Below are 17645 nucleotides of genomic sequence, written 5' to 3' on the forward strand. Positions count from 1 at the left end.
AATCAGCTTGATTGCAGGGAGACATGCCAGCTTGTCTAGTCCATTTCATTTATATAGCAAACCAAATCAAAACAGATTTACCCGCGGTCACTTTTCATATAAAGCTGGTCCATACAGTGTCTAATATTATTAACAGAGACCAAACAATTCTCACCATGAGGAAGCACTCAGTGACAATAGCGAAGAAAGACTCCCTTTTAAGAGTAAAGAGAACATACAGTAGCATAATGCAAATTCCACATAGAGATGGAAAGTTATAGTAATAATAATAATACTAGTAGTAGTAGTAGTCGTAGTAATCTTGCAAACACAGATCCAGGCTCTACAGTTCCGGAGGCAAAAATACCTGCAGAAAGCGACAGAAAGAGCAAGACGAGAAAGCACAAAACTGCAGCACAGAGAACATGTTAAGTTATTAACATGTGTTGTATTGTACTGTATCTGTTGTAGATTTTGAAGTGTGCTTAGCTTTGTTATGTTGTTGTAGAAGCCATCCTCTTTGCATCTTCAGCTTTTTCACAGGCGGTGTGACGTCTCTTCCCCTATCAATGAAATATCCCCCATCCATTCGAGCCAGTGTTTAACAGTTGGAGAGGTGTTCATTTTCTCCAAACATACCTTAGCTGATTGGGGGCAGAAAGTTCTGTTTTAACTTCATGTGCATTAGAACAGCACACCACCACTCAAGTGTTTAGGTCTTTTGCATTCAAACAGGATTTTGATTTGCCTTTCTAGCAATTCAAGTTGTTCTCTTGGATCATTTTCTTGGTCGGCTCAACCTCAACATGACCTCCATTATTCCTGTTGCCTGTCATTTCGTAATTAGATCACAAACTGAGGAAACGCTATCTGAACACACTTTGCTATACTCTTATAGCCCTCTCCTGCTTTGAGTACATCAGTTATTTTAATTTTCCGAGTGCTAGCTGCCAGCTGCCGAGAGGAGCCTGTTGCTGTTGAGTGTTGGCACAAGGTTTGAGTCAGCATATTTATAAAGCTTTGAAATTTGCATCACCTTGCCTGATGATTGTGAACAAGCAATAGCCCTTAAAAGCTAATTGTTATATTAAAAGTTATGAGAGCTGAAATCTCTTTGGGTGCCCAAACATTTGTGTGTTTCTCCTTCCCTTTCCTTTCCTCTACAATTATCCAAAAAATAATACATTTTTCTTGCTTAAAATGTTGAAAAAAATGTTTCAGACATCAGGTCCTCCTCACTTAACTATTCACAGTAGCAGAGGTTTTGACCAAGAGAACCCAATTTCTTCATGCCAGTGTATGTGATAAAACAGTTATTTAAGTTTGCTTTATGTGGCAGTTAAAGGACCGATCCTGGTCAGAGATAACTAATGAAGAGACAAGTGTGTTTGTTTTTTCAGAAAATCTTTGGAAGGTGATTGGATGAACCATCTGTCTGTCTAACTCTGTCACAAACTAATTTCAATCAATCAGATCAACAAACCTTATGATGCGGTAGGACAGCTGAAGCACACCAGGAGGATAGCAAAAACATCTTCCATCGAGGAAAGCCTTCAGTCTGATTCTGTGCTCTTCTTTCGATGAAGAAATACTCTCTAGTTATGATACACCTGAAACTATAGTGGCTTCCATGCTAACCCCTTTAGGAACAGCCATTGTTGTTTTCAAACAAACAGTTGTGTGTCACACCCAAATCACAACCCTGATAGCTGCCAGGAATTCATCATAGGACACTGATTGGTCATAACCACTGTGATTCGGCCACAAGCACATAACGTGAAGCCTTGCAAGATACCTTCTTTATCAAATGATCTTGTGATTGTCCAAATCCAACTGCCTCACAAAATAACTGTCAACCTGGGTACAATGCTGAGAAGAAACATGGGGTTGTTTAGGGTTTTCCTCTATTAGTGATGAATGATAGGCGTACGCGTCACAGATGGCCTTCCTATATGTTTTTATATTATTTTGCCAGGCTAAACAACGATCTTCTCAAATTTTTGTGAATTTGTGGGTTTGGAGATTATACCGTGCCGCTGACCTCCTTTGTTTTATTGTTTTCTTTTTCAAATGGGTAATAGAGTCAAGTGTCATTCATAAGAAGCCTGCACCACAATCAACAAGATGAATAATTTTGAGACTTAAGTTAGAATTCCTCCGTTATGTTGAGGCATTAGTTTAATTCCAATGGAATCACTTCCTTAAGTTTAACTACAGCACTATCAGATACATGAAGTACTAAGACTGTCATCATAGACATCCACATGATTATTAACATCACCTACAATACTTTACTTTATCTGTTTTGAGGTCTAAACTTGATAATGTGGGATGTCCACCACTAAATCTTTGCTACTGTGCTGGAAGCATCAATAAGTACAAACTGATAAGAGAGTTCTGCACATTTAAATCTATGGAATGAGTGAAATATGGCATAGATCTTAAGTATGGACACATATCTTGACTTAACGTGAAAACTCTAAGAATTCAGATTAAAATTCAGAATACAGGCTAGGAGTGTAGTACAGTATCACATATAGAATTGGCTGTCATCTTCTCAAGGTAGGGTGTGAAAGACTAAGAACAAGGACTTCAAATGAGTTAGAATTGAGGTTTAGGGTCGATTAATAGACTTGAATTGGAGACGGCTGCAAGTCCCCCTCCTCAGCTGGTGCCTTGAGGAATGTGAGTATTAAAGTTACTTGGAGGGAGCAGATTCATTTAGACTAACTTACCCCTCATGACAGTCTCTGTAAGACAAAATAAATCAGTCTGATAATCTGATGTTAAATTGTGTACTAATACAGCTTTAGATGACAGAGATCTGATGTTAGAGTCCACATTTAATTCTCCTATCTTGTTGTACTATTGCAGTAGTGGTGTTAATTTATTCACTTTTGTATGGAGCATGTAAAATTTTAAACATTTAATTAAGCCAAAAACAGAAAACACTGACAAAACAGCACGAGGAAGACAAGGCATGTGAGAACATAAAGAACATTAATATCGTTAGAACAGGGTTACGTCAGCTGTTGTGTATTGCGTTGGTTTAATGTTGGCTTGTGTGTAAGTGTGTGGATGTGTGAGCATAAAAAATAAGGGAAAGCATTCGAAGGCAGATTAAAAAAAGAGCAAGACAATTAAATTGAAGAAAAATGACAGAAAAAAATAAGAGATAGAAAATGTACACTGATCACCCAATGATGCTTCCAGTGCTGCTGCTACTACTGCTTCTATTACCAATACTAATCATACTAATACTAAGAATACTAATAGAAATATTAATGAAACTACTACTATTGCTATTATTAATAATAGTAATAATAATATGCAGGAGGGCACCCTGTCCCCTGGTAGTGAAGCAGGATTGGGGTACCATCAGGGAACTCCAGAACGGGTCTTTACAGTCAGTCTGGTATGATCAACATAGGTTTTGTTGTTCTGTCAGTGCTCAGACCATACGTCGCACACTGTATCAAATTGGTCTGCATGGCTGTCGTCCCAGAAAGAAGCCTTTTCTAAAAATGATGAACAAGAAAGCCTGCTAACACTTTGCTGAAGACAAACAGACTAGGGACATGGATTACTGGAACCATGTCTTGTGGTCTGATGAGACCAAGATAAACTTATTTGTTTCAGATGGTGTCAAGCATGTGTGGTGGCAGCCAGGTGAGGAGTACAAAGACAAGTGTGTCTTGCCTACAGTCAAGCATGGTGGTGGGAGTGTCATGGTTTGGGGCTGCATGAGTTCTGCCGGCAGTTCATTGATGGAACCATGAATGCCAACATGTACTGTGACATACTGAAGCAGAGCATGATCCCCTCCCTTCGGAAACTGGGCTGCAGGGCAGTATTCCAACATGATAATGACCCCAAACACACCTCCAAGATGACCACTGCCTTGCTAAAGAAACTGAGGGTAAAGGTGATGGACTGGCCAAGCATGTCTCCAGACCTAAACCCTAGTGAGCATCTGTAGGGCATCCTCAAAAGGAAGGTGGAGGAGAGCAAGGTCTCTAACATCCACCAGCTCTGTGATGTTGTCAGGGAGGAGTGGAAGAGGATTCCAGTGGCAACCTGTGACGCTCTAGTGAACTCTACGGCCAAGAGAGTTAAGGCAGTTCAGGAAATAATGGTGGCCACACAAAATATTGACACTTTAGGCACAATTTGGCCTTTTTCACTTAGGGGTGTACTCACTTTTGTTTCCAGCAGTTTAGACATTAATGCCTGTGTGTTGAGTTATTTTGAGGGCACAGCAAATTTACACTGTTATACAAGCTGTATACTGACTACTTTACATTGTATCAAAGTGGCATATCTTCAGTGTTGTCCCATGAAAAGATATAATGAAATATTAACAAAAATGTGAGGGGTGTACTCACTTTTGTGAGATACTGTATATATCTTCTCAAAACATCATTAAACAATCTCTTCCAAACATATCACAATGAAAAAGAAATCACAATTTACCTTTACAAACTGTAGTCAGTGTACGGTTTTATTAAACTATCTTGGTTAATCTAATAACTCCCACCGCACGGGGTGTATCTTGACTAATGAAATGGTGTCATACTCAGCTCCGACACAATCTCTGTCCTTTTCCAGGTGTTTATTTTCTTCATTAGCAACTCCACACATGCTATGCACTAGTATAAACATTGAACGTGCCGTCGGTAGCAGTAGTAGGCTACAGAAGCAGGTAATCAACTGAAAAACACATATGTAAACAAAATCACTACATTAATGCCACAGATACATTATCCATTTCGTAATCATCATACACAAACATTATTATACATATGAACTCACCAGCTCAGCTTCACTGGTCAAAACGTGGCACAAGAAGTTATAATAATAACCACCTACTGAAACAATACGCGGTGGACCGCCGTCGCTAGGGAGCGCCACAAACTCGCACCAGTATAAAACAGTGTTAACCATCCAACATGCTTGGAATAAAGAGAAATCCACACAGTCAGGCTTAAACAAAATTGGGGGTATTGAAACAATAGGATTAAGGCTTTGTTTAAATTCTTAAGCCTTGATCAGCTTTTCAGGAAACACATATTTGAGAATATTTCATGCATATGAATGCCCAATTTCATTGGGCATTCATATGCATGGTATGGCCACCCCTGACACGGATCAGTGCATTAAGACGTTGTGGCATACTGTCCACAAGCTTGTTGATATTGTAATTGGGCAGGGCATTCCACTCTTCAGTCAGAGCCTGGGCTAACTCCCATAGAGTTAGACGAATATTGTACTTCTCATTGGTGGCCCGGCTTAAGGCATACCAGGCATGCTCAATGGGGTTCATATCAGCGGAGCAAGCGGGTCATGATATTCTCTCACTGCAGCTGCCCAATGTGCTCTAATGTTATCGTCTTGTGGACGAAAGTTGTTCCCATATACCTTGTCTTGTATGTGGGAGGCAATGGTTCTCCAGGATGTCCCTGTACACCATGGCATTGACGCTTCCATCCAGCATTACCAATGGTGTCTTTACTCCGTAATGAATACCAGCTCATGCCATCATTGAGCCGCCACCAGCTAGAGTGGTTTCCTGGATGCAGTCATCGCAAAGGTTTTTGCCACATAATTACCGATTGTCTTCCATCTGTATGGTTAAGGAAGTAGCAGCTCTCATCCGTAAAGATATGGAGATTTTCATGGCCTCAAATGACCCTCCTCTAGATGAACTTTGAGGATTTTATAGACCGTACCCTGGGCTATTCCGAGCATATCTGCTTGTTTGTGTCCATCCTGTCGGAGTGCAAGCACTCTTTGACATATTGCCAGTGGCATTGGACAAGGCATAGCCTAGGGAAGTTCTGTGTCAAATTATTTTAGACAGTTTTGGAAATGGGGGCCTATTGCATACAGTCTTTAGGCCGGAAACGGACAACACAGCAAATATCTTGTTTTATACTGCCAAACAAATGTTATGCATGAATTCATTCATCTGGGTAATTGGGACATATAATGAAATCAAATCAAATCAACTTTATTTATATGGCACTTTTCATACGTTCCTGTAGTAAAAAGTGCCTCACGGGGTAAAAACAAAAACGGACAGACATACATACACTAACTGTCACTGAGGAGACATGGCTGGGCACCGAGAACCGAGGTGAGGAAGAAGCTGCCTTCACCTTCATTACACCTGGTCAAAAGTGATTACAGTTGCATTTAAATAGGAATAAACAGAGGATTGTGTCTGAAAACAAAATTATTTCAACTTTATGGGCAACTGTTATAATTCGCAATGTTATTGCTATTATTATGGTATTGATATTCATGCTATTATTGTAATACTGCAGATAAATGCAAAAAAAATATTACTATTGTCATTATTGATTTTTCTCCCCTTTTCTGTTTTTGCTCTATTTTTTTTTCTTTTCATTCTTATATCCTTTTTCCTTATTATTCTTTTCTCTCTCTTATATTTATGCATGCATGTATCTGTGTGTGTGTTCATGTCTGCATGTATGCATATATGTAAGTGGTTATCCATGGTGGGTGTGTTCAAATTGTTATGTAATGAATGAGAGGTAACCAGATGGAGTAGAGTGGGGCTCTGTTTACATGTTTTTGAGACAGACATGTCAATTTTCCATAGAAATATAATCCATAAGGAAGTTTTTCCAGTGTGCAGTATGTGTGGTGTTCCTTGATATTTAGTTCATGAGGATAGTTTTCTTGGCAATAGTTAGGGCTACAAGGAGTGATCTGCTGTTTGATTTGTTCAGGTTGATTATTCATATGTCTCCAAGCATAGAGAAGGGCATAAGTGTATGTTGCAGCCCAGAAATATAAATAGAAACTTTGATTTCTTTCAAAAAAGTTGATACTTCTTCTGGGGGAAAAAAAAAAAGAACAAAACTATACTTTTAGTGCTTTAGACTATGTGATCGCCCCACCAATCGTACACGGGATAAGATTGCAACAAAGGATTTATCTAACAAGTTTTGAAATTTTTTTCAGTTGAATACATTAGATTGGATACCATGAGGTACTGCTTCACAAGGACACCTCTTATCTGAAGTGCGACAGTTAGGAAGTCAGCTAGAAGACTTTGACATTTACTACTTTGCTCGTCCCAACCAGGTGGCGTGAATGTAGCTCTCAGCTATTTTCTGTGTAATTCGACCTTATTTCTGATGAAAATCCCATTTTAAACACTTTTTGCAGTGTGAAATGGATTCTGTAGAGTATCTTAAATTGTATGAGTTGTAGGTTGGTCTATTTTGTCATGACGTTGACATTTTTTAAAAGTTGGTTCCGGAAGTCGGCAGCAGCAGCAATGGATAGGTTTCGTTCCCATTTTATTGACATTATGTACAGCGTTTTGTTGGACTGTAGTATTGTTCTATATTTGAGGAGGTATTTTTTTTCCCCTTTTTTCAGAAGAAGAAGAAGAAAAATTTACTTTTATTTATCACACATAGTTAGTTGCATCAATTCTCCTTTGTCACCATCAGGTGGTGATCTTGCATGTTTTTAGTGGGGGTTATTTAAGGAGAAAACCCCGGGTGAACACAGGGAGAACATGCAAACTCCACACAGAAAGGCCCCTTTTTCCTCGAGCAGCAGGCACCGAAAGGCATGGAGGAGGACACGGACACACAGGACCTTCTAGCTGTGAGGCGACAGTGTTACCACTTTGCCACCGTGCTACCCAAAGAAGAGATGCTAATTAACTGTGCTTGATGTAGGAAGGTTAAAATTGTTGGTGTAATGTAACATTTTTTTTGGATGGAAGTTGCAGATATTCCAGAAATTGATTGCTCTCAATGACCTTCTTCTTGACCAAGTGGGGGAATGATACCCCCACTTGTGCATTGTTTTGGAAGATGTGTTTGGAAGATGTGTTTGAGTTGTGTAGTGCCATTTTTTAGACCATGTGCAGAAATTAAGTGGGTTTTTTTGTTACTTATAAAATCAGAATTGTTCTAGATGGGAGTAAAATTACATGGTGTAAAGGTTGTGTCTGTGATTTTGTGGAATTTCCACCAACCTGTCAGAAATGCTGCTGGTATTAATGTTTTGAAAAAAAAAATTTGGCAGACTCTTTTATCCAAAGCGACCTACATATGAATTCACACACCGATGGCACAACATCAGGGACAGTTTTTTGGGTTCAGTATCTTGCCCAAGGATACTTCGGCATGTAGCCTGCCAAGGCCAGGGATCGAACCACCGACCTCCTGATTGGTGGACGACCGCTCTAACTCCTGAGCCACAGCCACCCCCGGAACAAGGATGGCATTTAATAGATTGACTATATCCAGCCATGTGTAATCTGATTGATTGGAGTGGAACCATTTGAATATGTGTTGCCAAAAGTAATGGCGATGGTGCTTCAAGTCCTTGTGTTTTTGGTTTTTGTGGAGTGTCTTGTTTTTCCAGTAGAATTTAGAGAAAATCGAATCTTGAAATTTGAACCAGGAGAGGGTGGGTTGGAATCACTGTGAATAGATCATTTATTTCAGAAAGTAGTCATTTTAACGGTGGCTGTTCTGCCCATAATGGATTGTGGAAAGTGTATCCAACAGTGGAGGTCATCATTTATTGTTTTGAGTAGTATGATGAAGTTGAGTCCAAACAGCTCTGAGAAAAACATTAATCCCTAAATATGTGATATGATCTGTGCAGAAAGGGATTGATGTGTGTAGGCTGCCACATTCCAGCTGTCACTATGTAATTGAAGGATAGAAAATGTATTCATTAATGGAGTCATCATTTTCAGAATATGCTTCAGTTAGCTTAATTGATTCTTGTAGCAGTTAGTGGGGGCTTTGTGAGAACCGTTCTGACAAATGGCTGCAGCTAATGGTTAAATGAAAATAGTGTTGTTTTTCTTTATTGCTTGCAGTTTCCCACAGAAGAGTTCGGGATGCCTTTGGGCAATCATTGATTTCTATGAAGGATGCCCACTCCTTTTCAAGGCTGTCATACTCAGGGTCTTGTAGGAGAGAGTGTTACCACAGCATGGTCACTAATAATGACAGGGTCGTTCTTTGACTCTGAAATATTAGACAAAATTCAGTTGCTGGTGAGGAAGAAGTCAATGCAGGAATGTGAGTAGTGGACTGGTAAGAAAAAATTATATTCTCTTGCAGGTGGGTGTTGCAATAGCCAACCATCGACAAGACCAAGATTGCTTGTAAACTGCTTTACTGTTTCTGTTGACTGCCAGATATGCATATTGTTTGAAACTTAGTATTGAAGAGTTGATGACTGTGCTAAAGTCACATCCTGTTATGACTGGGCAATTGGAAATATTTGAGATGAAGGGAAAAAAATCTGATAAAGGATGGATCGTCATTTTTGTGGGCCATAAACATTACTGATTGCTAGCTGTTATTGATTCATATGTTTGATGTTGGTAAAATATCCTTCAGGATCTGCAAGTGTGGTGTTGAGGATGAAAGTTCTGCAATAATGAATGAATAATCCTGCCTTGGGCATAATAATTAACGCTTGATATCTGGATCATAAGAGGAATTGAGAGAGGAGGAGAGGGGAGGTTGAAATAGCTTGGCTTCATGTGTGTAAAGTGTGTTTGTAGGTAATGGGGCATGGGCAGAGAGAGAGAGAGGAAATTGGTGGAGGGGAGGGTTAGAAAAGTCAGGGGGTTGTGTTCTTGTCTTTTTTTTTTTTTATTTTTATTTAGTGCTGTCAAAAATATCGCGTTATTAAGGCGTTAACGCAAATCAATTTTAATGGCGTCATTTTTTTTATTGCGTGATTAACGTTCTTTGTGACCTAGTGAACTTGTAGTTTTTTATAAGCTGGGACCACTGCTAGTAATGTTACAAAAACTACAGGATCCGATTGTAAACTGCAAACAAAACAATAGGCACGCCCCATGCATGTTTTTGTCTCGCCTGCTTGCTAGCTGTGAAAGTGTAGGCGGATGTCAAGCGCGAAACGCCGAAATGGATGCGAACAAGATTCTGAATAGAAAGTTTAGTTTCAAAAAGTTGCCAGATGGGTCGACTGACAAGACCAAAGTTTGGACAGGGGCATATGGATACTGCAACTAAAAACAAGCTTACTGCAGCCATAGCCGAGTAATGTTCATTGTTTCTGGAGAGAAATAAAAGGCTGGGTTGATAAGCCTCTGGTGAATAAATAGAAGAGCATTATAGTCTGACTGCTTGTATGTTCAGAGGAAACTTAAGAAAGGAAAGTTTAAGCCATGGTTTAACTGCACTATAGCCTGAGTCCTAGTTTACAATGATGTGCACTTTGTAACTTTATTTTGTATCACCCTGTTTTGATCCCTTAGAAAGGGTTGTTGCAGGGGCTTTTTTGTAACCAAGCATTTATTTTTTTGTCATCTGTTTATTGACAGTGTTAAATTGTGTGAGATTTGATTCATTCAAATGTGAATGACTGCTCAAAGTGAGAATGATAGTGTGAAATATAACACTACACATTGTTTTCAATAAAAAAACATTTGTACAAAGCAAGCCTATCCACTTTTCCATGTTGATAAGAGTATTAAAATGATAATTAATGGGACATTTAGAACGGATAAAAATGTGCGATTAATTTGCGATTAATCGCGATTAGATATTTTAATAGATTGACAGCACTATTTTTATTTTATTTCAATGCCATTCCAGTCTAGTGTAAATGATAGAGTGATGAACTGTCAACTATGAACTGTTATTACACAAATACGTTTCAGAAATTAGAATTATGTATCACTGATGCCTTGTTGCCTCCTCCTCTGTAGTCACACTCATGAGCTGAAACTGCACCAGCTCCTGGTTCGGGTGTGTGGATGGGAGCAGGTCAAGCCGGTATCTGTGGACAAAGTGGGTGTTTTCTTTCGTTATGCAGCTGCGGACAGAAACAACTCTTCCAACACTGTGAGCCAAGTCAAAACCTCAAAAACAAAATTAATGGTTACAATGTTAAGTGTTTCTAACAAGTTGATGTTAAACCTTTCTTTGCTTTCCACAGGTTGGCAGTCCTATTAGCAGAACCAACATCATCCACCCACATGTTTATGTAAGTCCGGCAAGTCTTGTTTCTAAACTATTGAGTTTAGACTATTAAATAGTTTATAGACTATTTAATAGTAAATAGTTTACTACTATTAAATCTACAGCCACAATAGCAGCTATTGTACACCAGGAAACAAAACACTGTATTAGAAATGGAGAAACAATGTTGGTTGGTAACTTAAATTTTCAACTTATTATTATTTTTTTTTTACACATATTTTTATTGGGAACCAATGCATTACAAAAATCTGGTTTGAAATTACAGGGATGCATTCCCCAGTGGTTTTTCCCCACTTTTTTTGTGCCGGAACAAGAACAGGGCAACACTTTCCTTCCCCATCCCACCCAATCCAGAATTCTAGAAAAAAGAAAAGAGAGAGAGAGAAAAAAGGAAATAGAAATCATAAGAGTAGTAATAATAATAATATCCACAACAGTAATAATAATAATAATAATAATAATAATAGTTATTATTATTATTATTATTATTATTATTATTATTATTATTATTATTACTATTATTAGTGCTGTCAAGCGATTAAAAAAATTCATCTAATTAATTACAGGATTTGTAATTAATTAATCTAATTAATCGCATTTTAATCTCATATCTGCTAAAGGTCCCCAAATAAAGAATTTGAATTCTAGGACATTACAATTCACTGACATTCACATTACAGCTGGTGAATTCTTTTCATCACTGTAGTTCTCGATGGTAGCTGGAAATTAGAGTCAGATGACACTATCTGAAACTATCTGGCCTCTTTTAGGCCCTCGTCTTCCACGATTGAAATCGGCCTGCAATCAGCAGCAAACCACTTTGCGATTGAGTTTGTCAGTTTTTCTGTCGTGGCTTTGCTCATTCTTTTTCCTAACTCAGCAAGTGTGGGTTGGTGGAGTGAGCTCACAGTAGCACTAGCGGCACTAGCAGCAACTACATGTTTACATGTAGCGTTTAAATGATAATTCAGGCTGGAGCTGCTACGGTGATAGGAAAGTTCTTTTTTACACAAGGTACAAATCACTGCGTTCTTGTTAATAGTCCCGTCTTTGTTCTTTTTATAAATAAACTTGCCGTTCAAAGGTCCAAGTAGGCTTGCCTCGCTCTCTGGTGTCGCATCCACGTCTGTTGTCACCCTGCTTTTGACTAGTAGTGCAGGTAGGATGCAGCCTACGGGTCACTCAAAGGGCCAAATTTAAAATGCTTGCGCATTGACTTGCCACTCATGATTAATTGCGTTAATTTTTATAGCGTGTTAATTTGCAGCGTAATTAATTAACCTAATTAACGCGTTAAACTGACAGCCCTAATAATAATGATAATAATAATAATAATAATTATTATTATTATTATTATGGTAAAGACTTTAATAGTGATAGAAATAATAATGGATGTAAAATAAATTACATTAATTAATTAACAGGAGCAAAGAAAAAATAATAATAAAAGGAATAAAGTAAAGTAAATAAGGTGAAGAGCAACAGAGGGAGATGTAGAATAGCAACATTAACACCTAAATAACGGAAACTATCATGGGCTAGTTGAAAAGGAAGTGTGCCTGACGGAATTTGTTTGGCTGCTTCATTAATAGGAAAAACACTCGCTTTTGTCAATATTTAGTTTATAGCCCGAGAAGGACCCAAAGGTTGTTAGAATGTTTAAAATGTCGCCTACGCAATTAACCGGGTCTTTGACATACAACAAAAGATCATCGGCATAGAGAGAAACTCGATGCTCCAGTCCAACTCTACAAACACCAGTAGAGAGGAAGACTTCAGAGCAATAGAGAGAGGCTCCACTGCCAGGACGAAAAGCAGGGGTGACAATGGACAACCTTGATGAGTTCCTCTTGTTAAAGGGAAATAGTCAGATCTTTGTGAGTTGGTTGTCACACATGCAGTAGGGGCAGAATATAACAGTTGTATCCAAGAAATAAATTTAGTCCCAAAACCAAATTTCCCTAAGACAAAAAACAAATAATCCCATTCAACCCAGTCAAAGGTCTTCTCCGCGTCCAGAGTTATAACCAGTGGTTAAAGTGGGATTTGACAGGTGGGGGAGCCCTAAAATTCGGTGTTGCAACACAGTAGGGAAAATTAGGTAAATGATAATTAATGATAATTAAAACATGAAATAATCTGTCTAAAGCAGTGATTCCCAAACTGGGGTAAGTGAAGTAGGGGATATGCGAAAAATTAAAATGAAAATAAAAACGTGACGCAAACAGCCTGATTACATTTTGAAACTGGCATATAAATAGACATACCGTCTGGTGCCTGCTCACATTGCAAAAAAATATATATGTATAGGTTAACCTGTTCAGGGAATTGCACTGCCAAAATAAATACACGTGCTTGACTCTCTGTGACTGATTGACACTGTGGGTGTGTCTGTGTAGAGTTGCTGTCACTCATACAGCTAACTGCCGAAAAAAGATAAATGGCTAAAATGGATCAAAACTGCTACCACCAGTCAGCCTACAGTCGAAGATGCACTTGCCAGCGACAACAACCAAGGTTATTCTTCAACTTCAAGGTCTACCTTTGACTGGGATGTTAGTAGCAGTGCAGATGTAGCTAGCGAAGCTGCTAGCATAGCCACGGACAGCGATGAGGAGTCGGATGCAGAGCCTCCTGATGCGGGAAAGCATGCAGCGGCAGCCTCAGGTAGAGAGAGTATCTCGTCAAAAAGGCGCAGGTGGCAGCAGGCTTACAGACACATTTCTTTTTCTAGCTGCTATAAGTGCGTGAGAGTAGGGGGTGCGTGGCTAAAGGTCAAATGTCTGAAGGGGTACGGGCTGTGAAAAGTTTGGGAAACACTGGTCTAAAGTAATTGCTAACATTTTTAATCAAATAAAACCATTATTCTACTTAAAAAATATTTTGACTCCATCGACTTCTCACTGGGTGATCTATCTTTTTTAAATCCTTACCCTTAAAAAATAATCAGTGATTCTTCTTCGTTTGTGCCCTCTCTTTTCTTCATCCTCCATCTTTAACCACAAAATGATCAGATATTATGTTTTCCAGTGGCTAAATAAATATTCATAAACATAACAATCTCACCAGTAACAGCCATAGGTAGCCTAGACAGCTTCTGCCTTTAAGTTAACCGGGATAACCGTTAACATTTTGCCATTACACAAGGCACATAATCTAAAGCAGCTAGCCATTTTTAAATTTAAATTCTTCTTATTGGCCTGTTTGAATTGTTGAATATTACAGAACTTCTCCATCAATGTAAATTTAACTTAACCCACTTACTTTGGCTTAAAAGCCGTTTCAAGCTCCCGCGAACATGCTCTCATTCAAACAATAACACTGACACGGTAGATGCTGCATGTTAAAGAAGGTGGGGCCAGCAGAGGGTGATGTTGTGCTCTGATTTGCTGAGCATCTTGGTGATGAGCGAGCCTTGCAGACTGTGCATGCGAAAATGATCTGTAGTCTGCGGCGGTACTGCCAGTTTGAATTGAATCATTTATTTATTTGACTAAGGAGGCAGAGCTCGGCTCCGGGGTGCCGAAGCTCAGCTCTGAGGTGGCGGAGCTCAGCTCCGGTGGGCTCCGGCCCACTTTAACCCCTGGTTATAACCATTTTAGCAACTTGAGCGACGTCAGGAGAAAGCACAATGTTTAACAGTCTTCTAATGTTAGATAATTGTCTTCCTCTGACAAACCCTGTTTGGTTTTCTGAAGTAATATCGGGTAGGCAGGGATCTGAGCGGCATGCTAGAACTTAAGTTAGAAGTTTAACATCTGCATTTAGCAGACTAATCGGCCTCCATCTACCACATTCCTCTGGGTCCTTGTCTTTCTTGAGAATGAGCGAGATTGACATTTGATTTAGAGTTGGAGGGAGGAACCTTGTTGCAAAAAGTCATTGAACATATCTAGTAATAATGGGGCAAGTAAATGAGAAAGTCGACCGGAAAGCCGTCTGGACCCGGCGCTTTGTTGTTTTGCATTCGTTTAAGACAAGTCACAATTTCCTGTAACTGTATGGGTTCGTCCAAATTATTTTTAATGTTAGGATCTATGCAGGGGATATCTAAACTATCTATAAAATTTTCCATTGTTGTCTTGTTTGTGGGGAGTTCAGATCTATAAAGATTAGAGTAAAAGGAGGCGAAAACTGAATTTATTTCTGTTGGATCTGTAATTGTGAGGTGGGAGGAGTCATAAACTTGGGATATAAAGTGAGAAGCAGACTGACGTTTGAGTTGGAGGGCTAAAAGGCGGCTGGCTTTTTCACCATATTCATAGTATGTCCCTTTAGTTTGTCTTAAGAGATATTCTGGCTTGCTTGTAGTGAGCAAATCATGTTCGGTTTGTAGTTTGTCTCTTCTGGTATATAAGTCCAGACTGGTAGAACTGGAGTATTCTCTATCTATGTTGAGGATTGCATCAATCAACTCCTGCTATTTTTGTTTATTTTCCCTGGCCAAATGTGTGCTGTACGAGATGATGTCCCCTCGGATTACAACTTTAAAAGTTTCCCAAAGCAGAGAGGGCGAAGTTGAGTCAGTTCTATTGGTCTCAAGTAAAATATTAATTCTTTTGGAAATAAAATCACAGAGCTCGTCGTTAGCTAGAAGACCTGTGTTGAATCGCCATTGGCTCTTAGTGTTAGTGATAGGTGAGAGTGATAAATCTAAAATGTGGGGGGCGTGATCAGAAATAACAATAGCAGACTACTCAGTGGATTTTACAGCGGAAAGGAGGGACCGATCTACAAAAAAATAATCAATGCAAAAATAGGCTTGGTGGACTTTAGAAAAATAATAGAACTCTGTAACTGGATGGAGGAAGCGCCAGGGGTTGATGCAGCCCAACTGATTTATGAGGGAAGACAGGGTCTTTGACATAGCAGAGGGTGAGAATGTCTTAGGATGTGAACGCTCAAGCTTAGGGTCTATTACTAGATTCAGGTCACCACCTAAGATAAGATGATGAGTGTCCAGGTTTGGAATATGAGAAAAAAGGGAAGTCATGAAATTTGGAGGACCCATCTGTTCTTCTCTGGGACGGATTTGGATTAAGCATTGATCACATCTAGGCGAATTGCATCCAGAGTGGAAAAAACCTTATAGATTACAACAGCTATGAAGTGGGCATCCCAATAGCACCCAGAGGAAGAGGGAGAAAACAAAAACAAACAAAAAAACAATTAAGTAACAATAAACAACACATTCCCCAAAAACAGAAAACATGAGTTTGATAGGGATGGAATCCAAAACCAGTCAGTGAGACATAGCCTAAACTCGTCAAAGCAGAACATAACAGGTTGCAGGACAGAATTGTACACAACCGATTTACTATGCAGTGGCTCATGCCTCCTGGCGAACAAAAGTTTACGTCCTATGAAAATTTTAAACAGTTAAGATTAGCGAGGAACATAGAGCAAACAGGGCAGAGATGAATATGCCAACCTAATCTTGGTAATGCATGGGAAAGTTAGAGAAGAAGAGCACGCTAATCTCTCTGTATCTTCCTAAAACTTCTTCCCATCTGAAAAGTACTCGTGGAGAACAATATGAAATGTGATTATACACAGCCAACTCCGTAGTGAGGGCGTGACAAAAGAGAGAGGTATAATTGCCAGGCTACTTGCATGGGCCTCCAGCCAAAATGCAGTAACAGAAAATACACTAAAAATCAAGTGACAGTAAAACAAAAGAATTGCGATTAATACACCGGTGTGACCATATCATATCAAGTGTGGCATAAGAAGAGCCATGGACTGTAAAAGGGTGCTTATGAATTAAAGAAGCCACATGTGCACCCACGCATGTGCTGACGCCCACACACACATACACAAACACTCAGACAGACAGACAGACAGACAGACAGACAGACAGACAGACAGACAGACAGACAGACAGACAGACAGACAGACAGACAGACAGACAGACAGACGCACACACACGCACACCAAACTAACATTTGTCATGTGCTCTAGGTGGTGTTTTTTATTTTTATTTTATTTGTTTATTTGTTTATTTTGTTTGTTGTTTGTTTGTTTTGCTTTTTGTTTCTCTCTTTGTGCTCTGTTTTTTTGTTTTGATTTGTCTTGTTTTGATTTGTTTGTGTTGTTTATGGTTATTGGCACATACATTATGCTGCTATTTTTGTTTACAAATTTCAAAACTATTAAATAAAAAGTATAAAAAAAAAAATAACATAGCTGAAGTCTTAACCTTGTGTGTGAGACGTTTTCAATACCAATGCCTCCCATTATTAAACCTCTGTGTTAGTTCAAAGTAAGAGGGAGAGGAGGAGTGGCGACAAACTAACACTCACGCACATACACATACACAAAAGACATGGCTTAAAAAAAAAAGCACACTGCCCTATCTGGCATTAATCAAGCAGTGCAAGCCTTAATTTACTGTCAGTTTCAACTGGAGGTGAGATAAACAAGTATAATAAAGTAAAATACCCCTTCTTAACTCTCTTGAGACATCTAGGCTGTGTCTGGAGTGAGACTGGTGCGCACGCAACAGAACAGAGAGAACCCCTTAAGAGTGTGTGGAGTCCAGTGCTTTAATGTCAGTGCCTCTTACTTCGATCATATTTTCACGAGTCCTGGATGCGCTCTCGATAAAACAGTTCCGCTTGTTCCGGGGAGTCAAAGACA

The 17645-nt window shown here is 39.2% G+C and overlaps 1 protein-coding gene across 4 annotated transcripts in view; it reads left to right on the forward strand.

Moving 5' to 3' along the window:
• vps13d (vacuolar protein sorting 13 homolog D) overlaps window positions 1-17645 on the forward strand; it is a 261953-nt gene that overhangs the window by 75653 nt on the left and 168655 nt on the right. For all 4 annotated transcript variants that reach the window (XM_070967714.1, XM_070967716.1, XM_070967715.1 and 1 more), the window contains 2 exons: window positions 10733-10868; window positions 10963-11010. In XM_070967714.1, coding sequence (XP_070823815.1) covers window positions 10733-10868; window positions 10963-11010 — 184 coding nt within the window. The remainder of the gene's footprint in view (window positions 1-10732; window positions 10869-10962; window positions 11011-17645) is intronic.

This window comes from Chaetodon trifascialis, chromosome 8 (genome assembly GCF_039877785.1).
Source record: "Chaetodon trifascialis isolate fChaTrf1 chromosome 8, fChaTrf1.hap1, whole genome shotgun sequence".
Lineage (NCBI taxonomy): Eukaryota > Metazoa > Chordata > Actinopteri > Chaetodontiformes > Chaetodontidae > Chaetodon > Chaetodon trifascialis.